The 23201-nt window shown below is 35.3% G+C and overlaps 3 protein-coding genes across 6 annotated transcripts; 2 read left to right on the top strand and 1 right to left on the bottom strand.

Moving 5' to 3' along the window:
• Positions 1 to 3766: 3766 nt before the first annotated feature.
• On the top strand, positions 3767 to 16231 carry LOC117921274 (protein BREAST CANCER SUSCEPTIBILITY 2 homolog B-like). Of its 4 annotated transcripts, none has more exons than XM_034839126.1 (20): positions 3770 to 3998; positions 4307 to 4453; positions 5400 to 6410; positions 6521 to 6621; positions 6713 to 6867; positions 7908 to 8030; positions 8109 to 8306; positions 8378 to 8459; positions 8555 to 8605; positions 9142 to 9217; positions 9345 to 9456; positions 9536 to 9607; positions 12723 to 12921; positions 12998 to 13180; positions 13381 to 13526; positions 13594 to 13656; positions 13754 to 13961; positions 15011 to 15178; positions 15274 to 15360; positions 15617 to 16231. In XM_034839126.1, the coding sequence occupies exons 1-19, from the start codon at positions 3836 to 3838 to the stop codon at positions 15328 to 15330; spliced, it is 3315 nt and encodes a 1104-aa protein (XP_034695017.1). In that variant the 5' UTR covers positions 3770 to 3835; the 3' UTR covers positions 15331 to 15360; positions 15617 to 16231. The 4 variants fall into 4 exon arrangements, with proteins under 4 accessions (XP_034695018.1, XP_034695017.1, XP_034695014.1 ...); XM_034839123.1 differs by having other exon boundaries at positions 6497 to 6621; XM_034839125.1 differs by having other exon boundaries at positions 3771 to 3998; positions 6497 to 6621; positions 13384 to 13526.
• Positions 16232 to 16990: 759 nt separating this feature from the next.
• Positions 16991 to 18344, top strand: LOC117921258 (protein BZR1 homolog 2-like). Its single transcript, XM_034839101.1, has 3 exons — positions 16991 to 17045; positions 17626 to 17992; positions 18132 to 18344. Exons 1-3 carry the CDS (start codon positions 17002 to 17004, stop codon positions 18237 to 18239), a joined length of 519 nt encoding a protein of 172 aa, XP_034694992.1. The 5' UTR covers positions 16991 to 17001; the 3' UTR covers positions 18240 to 18344.
• A 468-nt stretch (positions 18345 to 18812) lies between these two features.
• LOC117921218 (protein trichome birefringence-like 35) lies at positions 18813 to 22620 on the bottom strand. The gene is made up of 6 exons (XM_034839050.1): positions 22222 to 22620; positions 21793 to 22072; positions 21407 to 21578; positions 21046 to 21242; positions 20806 to 20955; positions 18813 to 19203 (listed from the first exon to the last, which is right to left on the bottom strand). The coding sequence occupies exons 1-6, from the start codon at positions 22427 to 22429 to the stop codon at positions 18873 to 18875; spliced, it is 1338 nt and encodes a 445-aa protein (XP_034694941.1). The 5' UTR covers positions 22430 to 22620; the 3' UTR covers positions 18813 to 18872.
• Between the last annotated feature and the right edge of the window lie 581 nt (positions 22621 to 23201).

Genomic DNA, 23201 nt, shown 5'->3' with positions numbered 1-23201 from the left:
TGCAAAGTCATCTCATTGAAGATGTTTATATGCACTACTTGCTTATTTATGTTGATAAAAAAAATCCCAAATGTGTTTGTAAACTTATAAAGTCATTTACAAGTTACATTAATCACCATATGTCGGGTATCAAGCACCTAGTTGGTTTATCCTAGAATTTGGCTTTAGGAACGCCAAAGCAAAAACCTTATTATTCATAAATCTAATATATGCGGATCATATTATGATCACTAGAAACATTTATTAGCTTCTTCAATAATTTAGTTAGTCATTTGCTTCAAAATTCTTCAAAAAAGACTTGGACACCCTTCATTATTTTCTTGGAATGGAAATTGTTTTGACCAAGAATGGTTTATTTCTTTCTCAACATAAATGCATTAAAGACTTACTAGAGAAAACACATTTTCATAGTGCAAAGGAAGCTACCATCCACTTTTCACATCAATGTATCTCTTGCTTCTATTGGGATTGAGCTCCTAAAAGTAAGACATAATGTAATAAAGTTAGACTTTATTGTCTCTATATTATCCCTTTTATATATTGACATTGATTTGAGTTTTAGCTTATATCACTTGTATTATACATGACTTGGGTGCATTAAAAGTTGTACAGAGGATACAAGTCATGGGTTCCTTACAAGATAATGAATTGTTCATAGTCAATTCATGAATTTAAGCAATCTAATAGAGACTATAGAGTGTTACTTCCTAATTGGAGAGATGGTTTGTTTTGCCTCTCGAGATAGTTTTCCCATGACGAGTACACTAGTGTATATAATTACACATTAGATAGGATCTATGATGAATCATAATGTAAGGTCATCGATTGTCATGATTTACCAAACTATTATATTACATAGACTCTCAACCTTGAAATAATATTGAGCATGTACACAAGTCAACATAAGACTTTATAGGTGAGACCTTAAAGTGATCATATATCCCTATGAATTAGGTCACCATTGATGGAGGCAGGTGATAATAGGTATTCTTAATAGGATCACCATGATATCTTATGGGTTTGAAATAGTGTATCCCCTCAGGTAATCCAAAAGACATGATCTAAAAAACTTTGGCCATAACATTTCCTTTAATGGAAATTTGACATGTGCTTCTTGGAGTTAAAGTATGTCAATTGATCACATAATAAGTGAAATTTGTAACTCAAGGATTCAAGAGACAATTTTGATAGGTGATAACACTACCTTGTTAAGTTACAAACATCAGTTCATGGGCAGTCTACATGTAGTAGATAGTAGGTCATGAATTCGATCTTTGTTTCATTGTTATTGACATAGGATACTAGAGCATAGTTGATTTTTTGTAGTAGAATGTTGAAGGATACTAGAACATAGTTGATTCTTTATAGTAGAATGTTGAGTCAACTTTAAAATTGGATTTTAAGGGAGTTAACACTTTTATGGGTCCTAATGGTTCTTACTCAAGCTCATACACCTCAATGACATAGTTTATGACAATTGAATTAGCTCAAGGTTCACTTTTGTGCATAATTGATAATTACGCAAAGTTGTATAGGGATTGTAAACAAAGTCTTTAGATTAGGCTAATTAATTAATTAGATGATCATGTGAAATTAATTAATCAATTAAGACTTATTTTAGGCTATATTAAGTAACTAAAGCTCTTAATGGGCTTAAGTTACTTAATCCCAGTTAGGGAACCTTATAAATACCCCTTTTAGGAATTAAAGTTTCTATCACCTTTTGAATGAGTCATCTTCCACTCCTAGAGAAAGAGAGAGTCATAGACTTATTTTTTTGTTTTTTCAAAGATCCACCATTGGAGTGTTAAGATCGAGATAAAGCCATCAGACGAAAGATGTTGAGTGTATGAGACCTCCAAATACTTCAAGCTTCTTCTTCACCGCATGGATTAGATTTGGGAAGTCCAAATTTGAGGTCAAGCTCTCTAAAACACTTTTAATCTAGATTCTTATGTTAAAGATTGTATTTTACTACTTCTGTTGTTAAGATTTAGAGCCTTAGGAAGAAATTCATGCACCTAACCTAATTTTGGAATAGAGAACAAAGTGATCTGGGATTCCCTACAACTTCTTGTTAGCTTGGTTACTAATACTTCATGGTGCATTACAATGCAATTAAATCAATTTAGTGCCCCTCTTTGACTCATCTTGGCACATTTCCTTTCTAGTTAATAAACTTAATCAATTCATGCACGCTCCATTGATTATCATATTTGGTCATCTTATATAAAATATCAAGAAAAAAAAATCAAATATCATTTAAACTAGCTAAAAATTTTTGTATTTTAAATTTTGGAAAATCTCCTTGTATAAAGACCTCATTCTAATTTAGACACCCAAGAAAGATTAGTATTTCCATCCACTCATAGACTCATGACCTTAGCCAGCAACAAACAATTTGGAAATGCCAAAATCTCTACCTTGATGACCAAACCCTCTCAACATTGTATCATAGTAATATTTGATTATAACTCCATCCCTAACCGATACCAATCCATTTAGGTGGAGACTAACTTATTTTGGGTTTGAAAATATGTGGGTGAAGCATTCATATTCTGAGTCTGGTGAAAAGTCAAGGTAGGAAGCTCATAAGTTGATGCACAAGTTGCTAGGTGTTAAGAGATTGAAAATATAAAATAAGGCTACTTTCGGGGATATAAGTGAAATGAGTTTGAAATAATAATAAAAATAAATGATTAACTTTAAAATTATTTTTATTTTCCTTTACTATTTCTCTTCTATTTTCTTCCTCTTATATTTTTCCTTAAACAGAATCAAATATAGCCTTAATGATATTTAAATTTATCACATTTTAAAAATAAATTAATAAAGTTAACTCCAAATGGAAAATGGATACACCCTTTTAATGCTTGTAGACTTAAAAGGCGTTAGTTGATGTTGATAGTAACCTTTTTTTTTTATATATAAAAATTCATAAATATATTAATTTGAAAGAAATAAAAAAAAAATAAATCTAATAACTTTCATCATATTTGATTTTATTTAAATTTTTTTCTAGTAAATTAATAAAACAATTTAGTGCTCCTTTGAATGTTTGGATATTTTTCTTATTTAAAAATGAAGCAGTGACTTTAAATTTTTTTAAAATTGAGATGGTAAGAAGCTTTAATTTTTTTTTAAAATTCATTATATAATAAAACTAAAAAATTTCTTATATTTTATATAGAACTTACTATTATTTTCTATTTTTTAAAAATAAAAAAGAAATATATACACTTTCTATTTTTTATATTTAAAAATAGTAAAAAATAGAAAATAGTAATAACCTATATATAAAATATAATAAATTTTATATACAAAGGTATGAATTTATCATTTGTTTTTAAAATTTACTTTAAAATTTGAGCTAGTGACATTTTTTTAATAATTCAAAATTTAAAAATTATTATCTTTTTAAAGCAAGTGTCAAATAGTTTTTGCAATTTTTTTTTATAGAAGTTACTATTAATTTATATTTTTAAAAATAAAGAAGAAAAACTATTTTCAAACAAGCAGATTTATTTTTCCTTGATCATTTTTAGAAATTATTTTCAGACATGAAAGGTTTAAAATGGAGGCAACTTGCTTGGCTGTCAATGGCGGGTTCCAACATTCGTCCCAGCATGTTGGCTTATTTTTCAACAAGGCCAGAGTATCTATGGGTCGGGCCAGCCTGTCATTTATTTGGGCCACACACAACAAGCCCAAGCGCAAAATCTGAGCGCGATTCTGTCACGGAGTTTCCCGCCTTCCCCAAATAGCTGAATGTCGAAAGCAAATGCTAATGCAGAGAAAGCCCTAAACCGGTCGGAAAACGGGCCGACGACGGAAAATGTCGACATGGCAGATTTTCTCCGACTCCGACAACGATTTCCGGTGGGAGATTTCAGATGCACAGAGCTTAACCAAACCCGTAGAAGAAGCAAGCGGTGCTCCGATCCAACCATACGATTCCACTTCTCGTCTCCCGTCCATGGTGGATCTGTTGCTTCAAGGTAACAACATTACTTCAATTGGTTGCCAAGCTGAAAGGATAAGAGAAAGGAAAAATCGTATCATATGTTTCATGATGTTTTTGTTCCAACTTAGGAAGCAAAAGCTTGCTTCAATCAAGGCAAGTAGTTTTGTTAGGCTCAAGTAATGAAAAATCTCAGACTCAAAATATAATTTTCTTTTTCTTTTCAAACATTTTCTCCTCAACTAAACGGAATATTGTCGAACTATGTGTTCCGTTGCTGCGATAATTCTGCTATTTCCGTAATATGTTTACCTATCTGGATGGATTTTCCATGATTTTGCACAGGATGTTCGAAGATTCTGGAGAATGACGGTCCCTGTGTTGAGAGCCCTCCAATGTTCCGGACTGGATTCGGAAAATCAGTTACAGTAAAACAGTCTTCAATAGCAAAAGCGTTATCTGTTCTTGGTGATGACGATTTCGGTGCTGGAGGTGCTCAATGCTCTCTTTTCTTTTACCACCTTGATTATTTATCATTTGCGGATGCAATAGGATCAACAAGCAGTTTTAAAGAGCACTGTTGTTTAATGGTAATCTGGAAATTATGAGGAAGTTGCTACTTTATGAAGCTTCCAGCTTGGCAATGGTTGAAATTAATCCTGGAAATTTGGTTTTAAAACTCTAAATTATCTTTGATGCGGTAAACAAAAATATAAGTGCTTCTTTGGCAACAATTTTGTTTTCCTTCAAAATGATGACAAATGGTTTCCTTTCTATTTCCATTTTTATTTTTATTTTATTTATGGAATGCCGTTTCCATGAATTAGTGCCACCATACCAGCCTCATTCAGTTTGTGCTATGTTACTTCATGGAGTTGCTCATTATTACAATCTCAATGATCTGCAGCTGTGAACTCATTTTTTCCGATCTGATTTTTTTTTTTCCTAGACTTGAAAAGTGTGAGGGAAAGGAAAAAAGAAAGGAAAGAAAAAGTGAATGAAAATAATATAAGTTTGATTAAATGATTTTTTTTCCTCATCCTTCTCCAATTTTAATCTCCTTTTTATATACTAAATAAGGAATTTTGAAAATGTTTGAGTTTTGAAATAATTTTAATCTCCATATTTCACTTTGTATTTTTTGTGGCCTTGTGTAATGGTGTGATCAATTGATGGACAGATGGGAATTGCGTAAAACTTAACAAGGGAATATGGGATCCCTTCATATATTTATTTTTTTCTTTTCACTTCCCCTAGTATTTTCTGAGATCTAAATAGAGAGCCTAAATACATAAATTTAAGGAACTTCTCACACTTGGAGTAAAACACGATAGTTACTTAAATCTTTACAATCTGAGAGATACCACTAGTTTACAGTTGATTCATCTATGTTTGTGTTGTAGTAGACAAAATTTATCAACCTCAACATGTTGTGCAGGCCAAGATCATGATAGAGATAACGGATGTGGTTTCTCGAATTCTCTTTTCCAGACTGGCTCAGGGAAAATGGTCAATATTTCTTCTGCTGGTCTGGTCAGAGCCAAGACATTGTTGGGGTTAGAAGAAAATAGCAACCACCATTCTTGTCAAGAACACATCACAAAGCAGAATGTGATGGATGGCTTAGATGGTGGACAAAATTCATCTTGTTTAGAGATGCAAGAAGATTTGAACAGTATAAAAAGCGAGGATGCTAAACCAGTTCCAAGACCTTTTAGTACTAGCACTTCTTGGAGAACAGGATCAATAAATGAGGCTGTTCCCCACCTTAAGCAGTCTGAAATGTATAATCCTGCACCAAATCCACCACCAATCAAGTTTCATACTGCAGGTGGAAGGTCGATATCAGTTTCTAGTGATGCATTGCAAAGAGCAAGGAGCCTCCTTGGTGACCCAGAATTAGGAACTTCATTAAATGAAGGGGATGAAGATGATATGGTTTCTTCCTTTTTGAAAGGGAGTTTCCGGGATGCTTCTTCAGACAAAGAAAATGATTCTGATACTTCTCTTTCCCATCATGAAAAGGCAAAAAGTAAACATACATCAAAAAGTTTCATATCTCCCATCCGTTTGTTTCCTAACCGGGTGCAGTCATCAGTCATGCCAGAGAATACATATTCAGGGAGTAACTTGATCAAGAAATATGCAGATGACAGTAAAATAACTTGTCCACAGGAGCCTTTAAGCAACAGGCTCTGTGCACCTCATACAATAATAGACAATTCTGTGGCAAATGGTAATTGTTCAATAAATAAGCCATTAGGAAGGTCATCAGGGGGCCCACTAGTTGATGTTTCGAATAGAATTGGCACATTGTTAACCAACAAGAAACAAACTATTACCGAAAAAAGGAGACTTGGTAGAAGAAGTTCTATCTCTCCATTCAAGCGGCCACGCAGTTCCAAGTTCTGCCCCCCTTTGAATAGCAATGTGTCTTTTGTTCCCAATGGTATATCCATGAAGGTTTATGAGATAAGCTTATTCTTTTTAGTTAAAAAATTTATGCTTCCTTATTTAAAGTATTTCTTCCATTAGGCTTATCTACTCTTGCATCTGAAGATACCTGTTGCAGAAAAAGAGTTTCCACTCGATATCCGTTTCATGCTCCTAGAATGTACATCAAGGAATACTTTGGAGTTCTTCCTTTCAATAAGAATGTGGTATGCATATGACAAGCATTGTTATTTGCATTTACAGATTGTCTTCTTGTATATACAACTGACATTTTTTTTTATATCTGAGTGGATCTAGTTGGAGCATTTGTCAGATGAGGTAAGATGGATGAATCCAGACAATGCGGAAAAGTATATGTTCCCTGATGAATATGGTTTAGGCTTCATTGGGGTAGACGATTTATACCAGAGACTGGCTCAGTCTGGAGCTTCCATGCAATATGCTTCTAAAGAGTAAATTTTCTTCTCTTCATTTTCTGCAAATCTTTTAATCCAAAAAGACTGGTTGAATATGGGAGTGTTATTGCTCCGAAAACTGAGGTCTAAAGCAGGCAAAAAGGCTGTCTTTTCCCTTGCATTTGAGAATGTTCTGTGACTTGAAGCTTCTAGGAAGGATTTAGATAGTAGAATAAATATTGTATTCAGTGTTATCAAAGGCGATCGCCTGGGTTGCCTAGGCCATCAGGCTAGGCGGGGCAGATAAAAGTCGCCTATTGAAAACCCAAGCAAGGCGGCTTCAAAGAGGTAACGCCTAGGCAATTGCCTTGAGATAAGGAGCAAGGCATAGAGGCTTGCCTTTGACCATGAGTTAAGATTAAACATACTTAGGTTTAAATTTCATTCAATCTAACATTAGATTTAAACAAAGTATAAGATGAAATATTATATTATCAATCATAAAGATAATAAGATGGAGGGTTATCAATCTAGTCTTAATGGAAGTGATGACAATTTTAATTTCAATGATGACTATGATGATGATGCCTAAAACTTCTCTAGAATGTTCAATCTCTTATTTTGTTTTTTATTCTATTTTTTAGATGTTTAAAAATTAGAATATGCATTTAGACAAGATGAATATCTCTAAACAATATGATGTTTCTTATGATATGAGGTATAATATTTAACACTTCGAATAATTATTACTATTTTGTTAATTTTATAAGACATCATGAGGGATGAAAAATTAATATTGTTGATTGTTGAAGATAACACTTGGTTAAGTATCGAATATGTAAATATATGTATATATTTTATTGCCTTACTATAGTCAGGCTATCGCCTTGTTTTTTGCCTTTCGCCATAGGCTAAAAGGAGTTTTATTGCATTGACATTGCTTTTTGCTTTTGACAACACTGATTGTATTATAGAGTGGAACGCTGATTCAGAGTTAAGGCAGCTTTGGTGTTTTTTGTGATGCTGATTGGGGTGGGGAAGAGCACCTGCATTATGTTCAGGATTCTACTAACTTGATCCATTTTTTCTATGCATAGGTGGATTGCTAATCATTACAAGTGGATCATTTGGAAACTTGCTTGTTATGAGAGATTCTATCCAGCTAAACATATGGGAAGATTTTTGACAATGTCTAACGTGCTTGAGGAATTAAAATATAGGTATCTATCATATCAAATTATATATAATTTTTGGTTTTAAAGATGCCAATCACAAGAGTTTGTGGTGCGTTTGATTAGATATGAGAGAGAAGTAAATCATGGCCACCGTTCTGCAATTAAGAGAATCCTGGAAGGAGATGCATCGCCTTCTACAATGGTGGTGCTATGCGTTTCTGCCATTCATTCAACCTGTGACATGAAGATTGGGACTCACTCTGTGTCAATAAATGGTTCTGAAAATAGTAATGCTGCAAAAGTGGAGCTAACTGATGGGTGGTAAGAAAATGGTAACTTGCTTCCTCTGTAAATTTGAATTCTGTTTTACGTGAAATTTTTTTGTCTCACAGGTATTCAATAGATGCTTTTTTGGATGCATTGCTGTCAAAGCAACTTTTTGCTGGAAAATTGTTCATAGGACAGAAACTTCGGGTACTCCATTTGTTTCTGCATCACTTATTTCTCTTTGATTAGAGCAATTTTGGTCAGATCAGCCTTTTATTTACAATTTGTGTTGTCTGATGAAGATCTGGGGAGCAGGATTATGTGGCTGGGTTGGGCCTGTTTCACCCCTTGAGGTACTCCCTGGTTGTAAGGTTTATAAAATGTTAAGGGCTTGTTTGGGAATGTTTTTGAAAATAGTTAGTGAAAAACAGTTTTCTAGAACAGTTTTTAAAATGGTTCTTTTATGTTTTCTAGAACAGAAGTTTGTTTAGGAACCTTGAATGTTCAACCTATTTTCTATGTTTTCAAATATTTCTTAAAAATAATTTTTGTCTATAATGCTTTACTTTCAATCATTCTTCATATTAGTGCAATTATTTATTAAAACAATTCCTAGAAAACAAGTGAAAATAATTAAAATATGTTATCAGAAAACACCCTATTTTCAAAACAAGTTCTCAAAAAAAATATTTTCTATAAAAAAAATTACCAAACATGTCTTTGAGTCTGGAAAATGGCTTTCTATTTTTAAGAATAGAAAATTGTTTTTAAAACTAGTTCCCAAATAGACTCTAAATTGTTGATTCTTCTTCCTTCTCTTTTTTGTTTTCCTTTTTCTTTTTTCCTTTTGGCCTTTTAAGGTTATCTTGGTATCATATTTCAATTTCAGACATCAAAGACAGCTGGTTTGTTGGTGCACATAAATGGGACGTATAGAGCTCATTGGGCTGATCGACTGGGATTTTGTAAATCACTCTTTAGATAATTAGATTATAATATTATATGTACTCTTGTCTTTTTGCATTTTTTATTTGGCTGTGGTATTCATTGTCTTGCCTCCTCATGCATGGTCCTTTAATCTACATCCTATAGGTAAGGGTGTTGGTCCTCCCTTGGCATTTCGATGTATCAAGAGTAATGGTGGGCCAGTTCCTCAGACTTTAGTTCGAGTCACACGGATATACCCTATTCTCTACAAGGAAAGGTAATTTGAAGGTGATCCTACTTTTAGTTGAACCCGTGTTATGCTTTGTAATAGAAAATATGTTTGTTTCTCCTGTTAGGTTAAGTAATGGGGGCTCTATCGTCAGATCTGTAAGGATGGAGACCAAAATGATGCAACTGTACAACCAGAGGTGACTCCAGTTCTGCCATGGCAAGCCAACTCATTTTTAACTTCTGAAAATTATTCATTCATCATATTGGTAGATTTAATCACATATCAGTATGGCCATGTTGAGTACTCTCTCCGAAAGTTCTATTCAATTTTCTGAAATATTCTTGTGTCATCATGCATGATTTTGATCTTATAGGAAAACAAGTAGAAAGGGAAAGCTTAAGACACAGTTGCCTTTTAAGAGTTAAGAGATAGGATCAGTGGACATGACTTGGTGATAAAACCATAAGAACAAATTAGTCTTTACTGCACATGACATTCCATCACATCCATATTTGATACAAAGAACAAATTTGGGTCATGTGTGCTTCATGAAAATTTGGAGAGTTAGGTAATTACTCTAGAATTTTTTTCACAATGTACAAGGCTGGGAAGGCTAACTGGGATACTTCATCTGCGCCACTGTGAGGTTGCGAGACAGTACTAAAGAGGAGTTGTGTTAGTGTCAGTAATTGAACCTTGGCCATGTTTTGAGCACCCCTTGAATATGTCATGAATTTTAATTTAAAATTTCACATTATATGCATGAATTACACAAGTCAAAGGCATAGTGATATGGTAAGATATGATACGTTTCTTTAACTAAAAAAAAAGAAGACAGTTTGCTTATAAACAACTAGTAAAAGAGAGGTAACTCGAGTAGTTAATAAAATTTAATTTTGTGGATTATGTTTGCCAAGCTTCTTTTTTTGACTTAGGTAACTGTTAGTTTAGAAATTTAGATAAATTAATCAAACTTAAATATTTTTTATAAAAAAATAATATTTAATTCACTGCTCATTTTCTCTCTATTTTCTTCTAGTGATGTCCTCCTCTTGATTCTATGGTCCTCTGCTTCAATATCATATATACTATAATCTATATGTTATATTATTAATTAAGGTAGCCCCTTTTTCTCTCTCCTTAGTGTCCTTTCTGTACTTTTTCTTTCTTTTATATCCATCAACTAAAATTTTGAAATAATCCTCTATTCTCTCGTTTTTTTGTTCTATTTTTACACTTGTGAGGCAAGATAATCAAGTTATTAAATATGAAAACACTCATCATCTCTCAGCTTCTCATATTACACAACCCCTCCAACTCATTCTGAAACATTCTGTAGTACCTGGTGTGCATACTAAACCATATCTTGTTAAATGTTAAATTAATGAACTGTTGTGTCCTAATTTCAGGTCTGTGTTGTTTAGGTGTGACCATGTTATAGGGATAGTTAAAAGTATGTGAAGATCATGTCTCATGATATGATGGGTTTTGGTTATGGGATGTGTCTGATATGTATACCATAGGTGTGTCCAACAAAAGAAAAAGAATAATATCATCCTAGTTGGTTGCAAGTACCCTTAGATCATATTAGACATGCTACCTTGATTACACACTTCAATTTGGTATGGGCTACAGAATGAGAAAAGGGGAAGTTAGGTTATTTTGCTATGTCTTCATGTTCTCATGTGTGGGAATTAAACGAATGTGACCCTTCGTCACACAGCAACACCTGACACTAGTATCCAAAGTCCATATAACAAAGGGTATGATGAAACTCTGTGGGGTTCAAGTTAAGCTGTGCTAAAGCAATGGCTTGTTACTTAGATTCAATTAAAGAGACAACCTGCTATAGCTAGAGGAGAATATGATTTGCTCAGCTGACTTGAGATGGTAGGGATAAGGCTTCTGGATAAGGCTTCTGAAGTTGAATTTAATTGCATTTTTTTATGTTTTCATATCAGAATTTGGAGTTATATAAGCTGGCATTTTTCCTGGAAGTTGTTAATGGCATTAATCCTCATGGATTGGGAGAATGGTGGTGTGAAATGGAACGGATCAAACCTGGGGCGTTCTTGTGAAGTCTTTTTATCTTAGCTTGCTGTCTCATGGTGTAGCTTCTTCACCAGCTATCCAGAATTGGCAATCAACTGTGCCACCAAAAAATGACTTTCTTTGCCTGGAAAGCTGTGGGAGATAATTTTCACCATGGATCATCTCAAGAGGCGAGGACAGAAGGTGGCTTGCTTGTGTTTCTTGTCGAAGAAGAATGAGTTATCAGTGAATAGTCTCTTGATTTCCCTAGTGGCTTGGAAGATGTGGAGTATGGTGTTCCCTGGTGCTTCCTCTCAGTGTTAAAAGAGCTCATTCTTAGCTGGCAAGGAAGTTCTACAAAAGAAAAGCAGCAGAAGGGTGTGGACAATATTTCCCCTATGCTAGGTGATGCATCTGGAAAGCCAGGAATTTAAGAGGCTAGAGGTCCCAATGTCCAAAACTTAAAGGGTTCATCTAGTCTTTCTGTAGTCTTGGACAGAGGGAGACCATGGGCAGGAAGCATCCTCTTGTGTATTTCACTAATAGCTTGAGTTGTTCTGGTAGTTAAGGAGTGCTCTTTTTTGTCTTCTTCCTGGCATAGTCTTAGTATGGTCCTTGTGTACATGGTTGGTCCTCTTGGGCCTTCCATTTTGGCCCAAGAAAAGATGAAGAGTACTGGTTAGGAAACAGCATTTCCAACCATGGGATTGACCAAGCAGAAAGTGCATAACAAAATAGGTGACTGTTCTACTTGAGGAAACCTGTGCTTCTTGGGTTTTGTGTTTGAAGTCACGATTGAAAGTTATTCCCATTTTATTTTAGGACAAAGAAATCTTGATATAACTGATGGGAGATGGCACAGATGGTTGCCTGCTGGTTTCATTATCATCATGTCTACAAGAAGAAACTTAAGCTGTGCATATGCGTGTGTAATACTTTTGACAAGAAAATGTTAACCACAAGCAAAGAACTGCAAAAATAGACAAATATTCAATTTACTGTGATCTTTCTTGCAACAACAGTAAATATTTGACCTGGGTGCAATATGAAGTAATATCAAATGATGGTAACCTGCTTTAACTAATGCAAAGCTAGTTGTATTTTTATTGGAAAAAAATGATTCAGGTCCCTGATACATCAGTCTGCTAAAATTGAAATTATGTAGGTTCTGCATCAATTGTATCAATTGCGACTTCTTTAAGCATATTATAAATCAATATTTGTGGAGGGTATTATCTCTGAGATGTCTTCATAGATATTGGTTTCTTGTTTGATTGCAGGTGCTCTACTGTAGTAGAGGGTATTATCTCCGAGTTTCAGAGGGGCACTCGAGATTCCTGTATTAATAATGACAATGATAGTGAAGAAGGGGCAAAAATATTTGAGATACTTGAGAGAGCTGCTGAACCAGAAGTCTTAATGGCAGAGATGACCTCGGAGCAGCTTGCTTCATTCACCAGTTATCAAGCAAAACTAGAGGTAGTTAAAATGTTTTCTTGAACATATTGTCTTAAATCTAGAAAGAGATTGTCAACCATGGCCTTTCTGAACCCAGGCAATCAGGCAGTCAGACCTGCAGAAATCAATTGAGATGGCTCTGGAAGGTGCTGGCCTGAGCACAAGAGAGGTCACTCCATTTATGAGGGTGAGGGTGGTTGGGTTAACTTGTAAAAGTTATGAAGGAAAAATCCATCATAAAGAAGGCTTGATAACTATTTGGAACCCAACAGAGAAACAGGTGAATACAAGGGCCTTGTGTTCCTTTGATCTTTAATCCAGTACAATTTGTTCACATCTTTTTCTGTGTATGAGGTGGTGGGAGTTGGGGTGTCTATTTTTTGAGCCTAGCCCCTTTTTCCTATATCTCTATTTTTTTTCTCTTCCAAGTTTTGATCACCTTTTGAGTTTCATCTTTAGTTGATTTATCTATTGTTGTAGCAGCAATTTGATCTGGTTGAGGGGCAGGCATATGCAGTAGCTGGACTGATGCCACTTAACTCTGATTCAGAGACCCTTTACTTACAAGCAAGAGGATCTACTACCAAATGGAATCCTTTATCTCCCTTGGCAATTGAACATTTTGAGTGAGTCTCCATTTGCTGTCTCTGTTTATCGCTTAAAATTGGATCCAGCTTACAGTTGTTTTTATAGGCCATTCTTGAATCCACGAAAATCAGTTTTATTGTCAAATTTGGGTGAAATTCCTCTGTCCAGGTGAACCTTTATCCTCACTTTTCTCTTCTGATGCTTCTGCTTTTATTTTGGAAGAAAATGTTTGTGTGCTTACTTATGTGTGTTATGGTTTATTTAGTGAATTTGATATCGCTGCATTGGTTGTATACGTCGGTGAGGTTTATACAGCTGCTCACCAAAAGAAGCAGTGGGTATTTGTAACAGATGGCTCTGTATCTGAGTTAGGGTCTGAAGAAGCATCTAATTGTTTGCTTGCCATCAGCTTCTGCTCACCATCTGTAGATGATTCATTTGTGCCGGTCAACTCTAACCTTGAGGGATCCACAGTGAGTATATTATGAGTGTATTTTACATCTCAGATATTATTCCTTTTACAGATTCCCATTAACTTCAGAATTGCCTGCCAGCAAAATAAAAAGAAAGAAAACACTGGAATATATAAAACTGAGATTTTGAAAGCAAATTTGCCTTTTGGAGATCCATTCTATATTTACTTATGACAATTGGCTATACATTTTGCTCTGTTTCAAAATGAATAAATAAATAGAAGTCCCTTCTATGTTTAAAGGCCCTAGGAAGTATAATACTAAAATGAATAAAGGACAAGGCTATGAGAAAGGGGAAGAGGTTGTTGTTGGACTATATAAATCTGTTGTATTGAAAGTATTACAGGAAGATTCAAAATGAGGGAACTGAGAAGTTTTAATCCTGGTTGGGCAAATCCTGTAGTAAAATTGATAAGACCTAAGCCTGCTTTCACCATGCAATAGAAATAGTTGGCATGCTTAATGTTATTAATCTGGCTAGAAAAATTGGCAGTCTCTTTTTAAAAAAAAGCAGTCATTTTGGCAAACAAATGTTTCTAGTTTGATATCTGGAATTATAAAGGATACAAGAAACTGAAAATTGAGAGACAACTCTATGCATGGAAAATTCCCGAGTGAGATATAATCAGTTGCTGGAGAGAATTAGGAGCAAGCAAATATTTTTACTGAAATTCAACTATGAGTGCTTGCAGAATGTTGTTACTATGGGGTCTTTATGGTGCTCAATGTCTATTTTTCCATTAGGAAGGAGTATGGAGAACGTATAGTGTTGGCTATAGTTCTTTAGCATTATGTTAACATGCATTACTTTTAAAAATTTCTATTCTTCTCTTAGATGCTCTTTGATTCTATATTCTTGTAATAATGACTAGTTTCTTGTTTTAATGTAAAAAGAGTTGCATCCTGCATATGATCATTTCCTGCCTTAACATGCCTTCCCCGACGCACATTAAAACACAATATATATATATATATGTATGTATGTATGTATGTATGTATGTCTTCTCCTTTTAGTGTAACAAGACCACTCTAATGGACCTTCTTTTCAGGTTGGCTTCGTCAATCTCATCAAGAGAGCAAAGGATCAAATGAATCAACTCTGGGTAGCAGAAGCGACTGAAAATTCAGACTATTTCTTTAGTTTTGACCTGCCACACTGTTATCACCTCAAGAATGCTGCTGCCTCTGCTGAAAGATGGGCAAAAATATCTAGCTTGGTGCGCATTGTAAAATTTGATAATGTTTTGAATGGTATATAGGCTTGTGGTGCTTGCTATTTAATAATCTTTTGTCCTTGTTTGACTTCATGCAGACAATTGAGAAGCTCAAGGAGAAGGTCTTATTTATTATTGGTGATTGTAAAGGCTAGGATGTGGAGTGCGCTTATCTAAACTGACTTGTAAGCTTCTTCTTGTGCCTTTTGGATTTTTCTTTCTTTTGTTTAACATTAATGAGGCTGTTTTCTTTGTGGGACTCTTCCTTGTCACTTTTAGCATTAGTGTCTCAAAATGCGTTTTAGCAAATGTAATGTGATGACTAATGAAATAACACAATTTTTTTATCATACTTTGAATGGTAGACTAAAAACGGAAAAATTGCTTATATCTTTCAGTATTTAGCTTATCAGATTCTAAATTAAATCTTCTTGTTGCTAGATGTTTTATTCACCTGTACTGGAATGGCTTGGTTGGTTGAGTGCGAGTTAAAAGACTCTAGAGCATATTGCCTGGGTGCTGCAGTGCATCATGAGTTTTCCTTCAATTTAAAGCCATTTTGTGGTTGACGCTTCCGGCCTCTTCTCCAGAACTCCATTCTATTGACATCCTCTTTGCAGGCCTGGGCCTTAAATACTTTCACCGACCTTCACTGGGCTGCTGTTGATTTGTCATGGTGGAATCCAGGCATAATGAACTTGAACATACATTAATGATTTCATAAAAGTCAATTTTCATTTAGAGATTCCAGTGGATACACTGTTTGATTACCTACTTAGACACAAAATAGTTTCAATTTAGTCTTTCGAATCTGTAACCGCATTATAGGATTGGATTTGTAAATATTTGTAAGCAATTTGTTTTTGTTCTCTGTGTAACGGGTGGGTTAAGTACTGGAGTGCTGTTTTGGCTTATGTTTACTCGCTGGAGGGGTGCCTAGGCCTGAGTGAATAGTGGCAATCGACTTGAACAATTTGTACAAGGAACTGATGATTGCATGATTATATCCTAGGGTATTTATATGTATAAATTAAGGAAAAATGATTAATATGTCCAGTTCTCCTTTCAATTTATTAGGTGTGCCAACCTAATTGAGCCGATCTTGTTGCCTTCAGAGCTTGCCCAATTTAAGATGGTCCTGTGGTCATAAATGCAGGGGTTGATGCCGGTGGTTACTTTTTATATGCCATGGCACTGCTTGTAGGGTCACTTGAGCTTGCCTAGGTAAGCCCAAGCCCGACTAAATATGATTTCTGCGAGTTCAGGGCCAGCCTGGAGGTGGAAGAGCTGAAAACGACATCTGTTTCTCATAAGAAAAATGGAATTAATAAATATCTTTGTTTTCTTCTAAAATGCTCTTCTATATATAATTATGCCATTATTGGCCGCGGATGCTGTTGAGTTGTCCCATCTAAGAAATTGTACTGTAATCCACAGGGCGATACAGTGTTGATGCGTTTATCCTCCAGGAATGTTGTCCAGAATACCGCTCACCGTGAAGCCACAATAATCTCCCTTTCCAAAGGTTTAGATCAAGCCGTTCAATAATCCATCCTGTCATACGATGGACATCCAATGACTACACCAAAGGATGTACTGAAAGAGGCATGGAGAGGAGTGTGCAATATAGAATTGCTCTTGATTCCCTCTGCGCTTCCTCTCCATTGTGTTGCCTTGAGACGGTTACATGTGACAAGAAGATAAAAGTCCGTACTTCGAGTGTAAGAATGTTTTGATTTTTAGGAACATGGAATATTTGGTCCTGCCATAGCAACGATTTCCTTTCTATGTCTGCGTGAAAGCAGCACCTTTTCTTTAAGAATCTCATGCGAAAATCGCTTGGGATTAGGATATGTTCTGCTGTTAAAAGGTAAATCGTTTTCCCACTCCCCTTTTTAGCACCTTTTCTTTCTAAACAAAACTGGAGGAGCACAGAGAATTCCATTTGATCATCTAATTATAAAAATGGAACTCATTTTCATTTCAACTACCAAATAAATCCATGAAATTTTTATTTTTATAGTACACTTTTTAATTTTTGTTTTCTTTCTCTTTGATTTCTTTGATGTTGAGTTACATAGAGGTGAAAATGAACGTAGCTAGGATGAGGATGGTAGACTATAATATGACAAAATTTTCCTTCACACCAGCATGAAATAAAATTGAACCATTAAGAAAACAACATGGGATGGGCATTGGGCAGGGGTTGTCCTCTCTGTTCATATCAGTTTCAGGGGTAATTTCGTCACGTTGGAGCAACTTTGGTTCAAGAATGTTCCAAACATCCCATGAACAGTAAAATATACAGTCTATGAGTCAAGTGTTCAAACACAAAACTCACAACACGACATAAAAGCTGAAAACTTAAGGTACAGAGAACAAAAGATAGTACTAGTGCATTATTCCTTTTTTTGAAGGCATCTTTGCTACATTTGTTTCTTTTTAAATAGACCTGCAAAGTTGCTCCTCAAGTCAAGTCGAAGTGAGGGAGGCGAGGGAGGTGAAGGCATCATGGGTCAAGAAAAGGGGAGTGGGGTGACAGGATGCATCAAAGCCAGCAAGGGACCATGGGTAGTTCATAGAACTACCAGAGATGGTGGTCTTGTTACAAAGTATCGCTTCCCTACTGATGTAGAACGCCAGAAAAATAAACAAAGGGAGCGAAATCGAAGAGCAGTATCTCAAAAGATTTTTGCTGGACTTCGAGCTCATGGAAATTACCACCTCCCTAAACATGCTGACAGCAATGATTTACTGAAAGCTCTGTGTGTAGAAGCAGGTTGGCAAGTCGAAGAAGATGGGACGGTTTACAGGAAGGTTAGTTTTAATTTTCATTTCATTTTTAATCCTCTATATTAGATTAATGAAATATAAAGTACTTTTGTGACATAATATACAGTTCATGAAATATTTTTTCAATCAACTTTCTAACAGGTACATTATTTATATTTAATAGGATTTCAATTCGAAAACATGCAACTCCTCCATCAAAATAGGCTTGTGTCAAGAGTATTCCAATGGTGAGTATGAAGATCAAGATTATTGCAAATGTAATCAGACATGATATGAAGTTTGCACTTTAAGTTTACTCTCAAACTGCTTTACTTTATTTATGCATAGGTGAATCTCATACAGGCCAAAATATCAAACCTTGGGCTTTCACTTTAAACCTATAGTTGGTTAAGAAAATGATATATATAATAGGTATATGCTTAAAAACTATATCATATTTTAAAATATTTTATATAGTTACTTTTTATAGTAAGTATAAAAATTAAAAAATTCAATATTTATTAAAAAAATATTATTACTCAGATTTTAGAATAAATATTTCATTTAAATCATATATTTTTTTTTTTTTTATGATTGAATATCAATTTGGTATTTTATTATTATTATTATTATTATTATTTTATGTAATTGGGCACAATTTTTTGGACGTGTTGCCTAGCAAAACCAGCAAAGCATCTAATTTGAGTTGTGAGTTATGTCCTTGTTGTGGGTTCAGCAGATTTCTAGCCCACCAGAATCAATAGAATCCATATTGATACTCCTGCTTAGAATCATCCACTTGAATCTGATGCATTCAAGCTTCAAAAACAGTGAGACCTTCAGTTTTGATATTGCCGTTTTGAAATGGAGAGACTCAAAAACTCTAAATTTTTTCCATTGTAAATATCAAATATGAATAAATGTCTTACAAAAAATGGAATAGCAACTCATTCCATACATCAGGCACACCTGGCAGGCACCAATGTATACAATCGGAGTAACTTGCGGGGTTTGACAATTGTTTCGGCCCCAGTGCCTCCCAGAACTTGCGATAAATGGAAGGATGACCATCTTTTCGATACTCTGAGAGTTGCGTGATATTGAGAACTGTAACCTTTGAACCCAACCTGCCCACCACCTTTTCTACCATGTGCATTGTTGGCAAATCTGAACCGCTTCCCCAGTAGCTCTCATCATCAATAGGTGTTTTCTCGTCATAGCAATTTCCTTCACTTCCTGGCTTCCATTCTCGGCTCCTGAAACATGTCAAAAAGAAAATGTTTCAGGACAGTTTCCCTGAGTGATAACAAGATAATGAAAAAGCTGAATCACCCTATGTTTTAGCATGCTAGAGGCATGGCAATAAGGGCTTACAAGTGTCATAATTTCAATTTGAGATTAAAAAAATTGTTCTCATACATGTGAGTGGTTGGATTGGCAGTTCACTGTTCTCTTTTATAACTGTTGATTGCATTGTTCTGACATTTTCACCACAAATGCCAGCCAACCAAACTTTAAGCCTTCGATTATATTATGGGGTCAGATCCTGTTCCAATCAAACCACATGGGCCTTCTAAAGGTTGGGTTATGGCATCCCTGTTCTCCATCCGACAAGGATAACAAGATGGGTGTAGGTGTCCTAAAGGTTGAACAAGAACTGAAAAATGAGTTCCACCATCTAGAGATGCCAGTCTGTCCAGCAAGGCCCAAAAGAAAAAGAGGTAACCAGAAAAGGGCAAAAATTCCATAATAGGATCCTTATGTTACATGGGATGCCTAATAGTTTTGATGCTCAAACTTGGCTACAAACAGAGAATTACAACTTGGAGACATGAAATGTATAGTATTCTCTTTAGGTGGCTCCCTTGCAACAGGCAGAATTTCACACTGACATAAAATTTTAGACAAACAGCAGGTGGAAATTTAAATTACAAAGTTCTGTTAGCAAGGATGACAGGTAGTGTGCAAAGATGGACAGATCCTAATGGATATGTAAGCCATAGTTTTGCTTTTATTTTGTTCAGACAAATAACATATAAAGATAGTTTTGAAATGAATAGGTTGATACAATGCACAATGAAAGCTCCAATAAGTGCCACATAGGATTTCAGGTCCATACAGTGTTGCAATTGACATCACACCAATATGAAATTGTCAAATGTGTTTCGCACAGGATGACACCGTTTTTCCAGATCATTTTTTTTTATCCAATGGATTTAGCTTTGGCATAATCATATAAGACAATGGATCAGAAGCAGTTGTAAAAGCAACTTTCAAAATGGAAATTCCTTTTACATGGCAGCTTATGAAGCATAAGTTGGTTGTTCAGCGTGTAAACAAAGTAACAATGAAGTTATAGTTGATGCCCTAACATGGACACCCTTGTGTTAAACAAGTGTTAAAGAAAAAACAATTGAACTCATTAGATCCGATAGCCATATGGATTCATTTGAAAGCCCACCCAGAAATGGGGGAACCAAAACCCCTAATAATCAACAAAGTAAACTGGCATGCTAGACTTCATAGTTTACATTTAGGTTGCTTGTTATTACCCCAATCTGAGCGTCAGTGCTTGCTAAATCTACTTTTAAAATGGCAACGAGAAAGCACACTATGGTTGATCCTTTCTAGAACCAGCTCCAGATGAAGCTCTGAACCAGACCATGGTTTGAATCCAGAAATATTGAATGCCTAAAAAGCTACTACTGAACTTCATCTAGGCAAAAATCATAATGCAAAATCTGACGAATTGATGGGCAAAGTTGGAGATTTTTACCGTATGCAGAAGAGATGATGCATCTAAATGATGGGGAAAAAAAAAAAAGTAAGAAAGGTCATGAGGATGGTTCAGCACTGACCACAGATGTGTTGGAGACATGGTCACAAAAAAGATCTTCTTGAGGGGATTGGCCTTAGTAGCCACCCAGTTCGCCCAGGCTTCCATGGCCAGCTCCATGGCTCCCAGCCCATCTAGTTCTTCACAAACCCTATTTTCTTCAGTACTCCATCTACAAAAATAGTGAGATTAAGATAATAATCCTTTGCCCTTCTTAAAACCCATTTCTGCAAAATCAAAGTGCCAAAGTAATGTGGCTTACAAAAGCTTAACAGGGCCTTGTCTCCACCACAAGTATGTATTGAAGACCAGTATATCAGCATGCTCCCACTGGGATGCATGCTTAAGAACTGAATCAGGACGCATTATCCGCTCATCCAATCTATGATTCACTGGATCATCCGAATTGGACTCAACAAGAAGCGGTGCCCATAGAAATTCAATGGTGGCATTGTATTCCTGCATATGACACAATATATCAATTAAGAATTATAGTATGAAACTTTCTATGTCCCAACAATATTTGCATCCATGCACAAACTCAAGAGATCAAGTAAATTGCAAATATGCTTTAATGGCCTAAAGTTAACTATCAAAACTTCTTCAATAGGATTTTAGCTTGCCTCTGCTCGGAAAATTGTGAGAGGAGCATTGGGCGACATGGATCTCTTATCTGCCGGAATTACTGATTGTAACAAGCACACCATTGATATCCATTGTCCTCTATTCAGTGAATCTCCTACAAACATCAGTCTCTTCCCTCTCAACTTCTCCCACATTTCATTCACATTCCATCTGCGCAGCAACAATAACCAATTAATCACCTCAATTCACAGGAGAGAAAAAATAAAAATAAAAAAAGCCTCAATTTTGATAATCAATAGCCTTTTCTGTATAGGCACAATACCCACCTTCACCAGAAAAACAATGCTAAAAGAAAAACATTTTGATGAAAGAGAAGAAAACAAAAAGTGATCCCACCAAGCTTAGCATTGCAGAAACAGAGTACCTCTTCAAATTGCAGTAATGGGGTTGCCATCTCCAGTACTGGTATCCCAAATCAGACCTCCCATGCTTGTGACAAGCCAATTGATCCGACATGTACGGACAATGAGACTCGTTGTACAGTGGATAAGAGGTGTTGTCGAAGACCCATTTTCCAGAAAACATGTCGCACCTCTCCGAAGTTCCTCTCCGGCGATCTGGCCCCGGTTTACTGTCAGCCCACCATCCTTTCCGACCGCTGTACTTTACAGTGGAGTTGCATGTGGTGAATCTATCCAAAACCTCTACAATTTTTAAAACCCAGATTAACCCATCAAATCAAGTCAAACCAAAACCATAAATCCAAGAGACCCAGTAAAGAAATTAGAGAAAAAAATGGTCCAACTCAATAAAAACCCAGAAACCCTAGTGGGTTGAACTGAAGACAGGTAACCTGGAACTCGATTTGGGCGGCTGGGAAGCTTCATAGTTGTAGAAGTGATCGAATCTTGATACCGGTGACCATCATCGTGATCTGGGTTTTGATGAATTTGCCGAATACTTAGTTCGTTGTAGAGGATTGAAGATAGAATAAAGAGACCAAAGAGAAACACAATCAAAGGAAAATGCGCCCTCTTTTTGTTCCATCTCTGCACCATCATGTCGAATGGATTAGCAGAACAAACCAGGTTCCAGCAATTCTCTATGATGGTGATGATGATCAAGGATCCCTAAGATTTTATTAATGGGGTGCTGATTTCATTGGATATGGAATAGCCGACAGTGACACACTGTCGTAGCCGTTTGACCACCCCATTTCTTCCTTTCCGTTTCTAAGTTACCATGAAATGATGCTAATCAACTCTTGAGCATCAAGTGACACTTCGAGGGGTTTTAATGGGTAAATCATTTATGTTAAGATAATCCCTTGAAATTAAATGATGAGTCTAATTTAATAGAAAGAAATAACTGTTAATTTTTGCATTATGTTCAAAGGAGAAAGAAACATGCTAAAAACATCTACTAGTCAAACTGGAAGTTAGGGTGAATCAATTCTCTTTCAATAAGTTAATCAAATAAAGAAAAAAAAAAAAAGAAGTATGATTGAAAGCTTTCTAATATGATTCCAAAAAGGTTGTTATCAAAATTTTGTTACCTTTCTAATGAAGTGATTTCTCATTTAGGACAATTGTCTACTAAATTTTATAGAAACAAAATCGCTTGAAAATGAATTAGAAAAGGGAAAGAATCGAAAGTAAGGAATAAGGTTTGGGAAGGGATACGGTTTCCTTTTAAAATGCATAGTTTTATCACTTTATATCATTTTTATAATTAAATTATTAAAAACTTATGTTTGTATTTTTTAAAATCGAAAATATTTAAGGTATATTGTTTTCAAAAATAATTTTAAAAAATGGTTTTTGAGTACAATTT

This window comes from Vitis riparia, chromosome 8 (genome assembly GCF_004353265.1).
Source record: "Vitis riparia cultivar Riparia Gloire de Montpellier isolate 1030 chromosome 8, EGFV_Vit.rip_1.0, whole genome shotgun sequence".
NCBI classification, from domain to species: domain Eukaryota; kingdom Viridiplantae; phylum Streptophyta; class Magnoliopsida; order Vitales; family Vitaceae; genus Vitis; species Vitis riparia.
Note: the sequence above shows the minus strand (reverse complement) of the source record. Positions and strands in the feature narration are given on the sequence as shown.

Excerpts from the sequence above, each read along its gene's own strand:
- LOC117921258 (XM_034839101.1), top strand. The coding sequence starts at position 17,002 with ATGCGAAAATCGCTTGGGATTAGGATATGTTCTGCTGTTAAAAG. Across the intron at positions 17,046-17,625 it reads ATATGTTCTGCTGTTAAAAG|ACCTGCAAAGTTGCTCCTCA; the intron begins GTAAATCGTTTT and ends CTTTTTAAATAG. Across the intron at positions 17,993-18,131 it reads ATGGGACGGTTTACAGGAAG|GATTTCAATTCGAAAACATG; the intron begins GTTAGTTTTAAT and ends TATATTTAATAG.
- LOC117921218 (XM_034839050.1), bottom strand. The coding sequence starts at position 22,429 with ATGATGGTGCAGAGATGGAACAAAAAGAGGGCGCATTTTCCTTTGATT. Across the intron at positions 21,579-21,792 it reads CATTACTGCAATTTGAAGAG|ATGGAATGTGAATGAAATGT; the intron begins GTACTCTGTTTC and ends GTTGCTGCGCAG. Across the intron at positions 20,956-21,045 it reads CAAGGCCCTGTTAAGCTTTT|ATGGAGTACTGAAGAAAATA; the intron begins GTAAGCCACATT and ends CTATTTTTGTAG.
- LOC117921274 (XM_034839123.1), top strand. The coding sequence starts at position 3,836 with ATGTCGACATGGCAGATTTTCTCCGACTCCGACAACGATTTCCGGTGG. Across the intron at positions 3,999-4,306 it reads GGTGGATCTGTTGCTTCAAG|GATGTTCGAAGATTCTGGAG; the intron begins GTAACAACATTA and ends GATTTTGCACAG. Across the intron at positions 13,527-13,593 it reads TTGGCAATTGAACATTTTGA|GCCATTCTTGAATCCACGAA; the intron begins GTGAGTCTCCAT and ends TTGTTTTTATAG.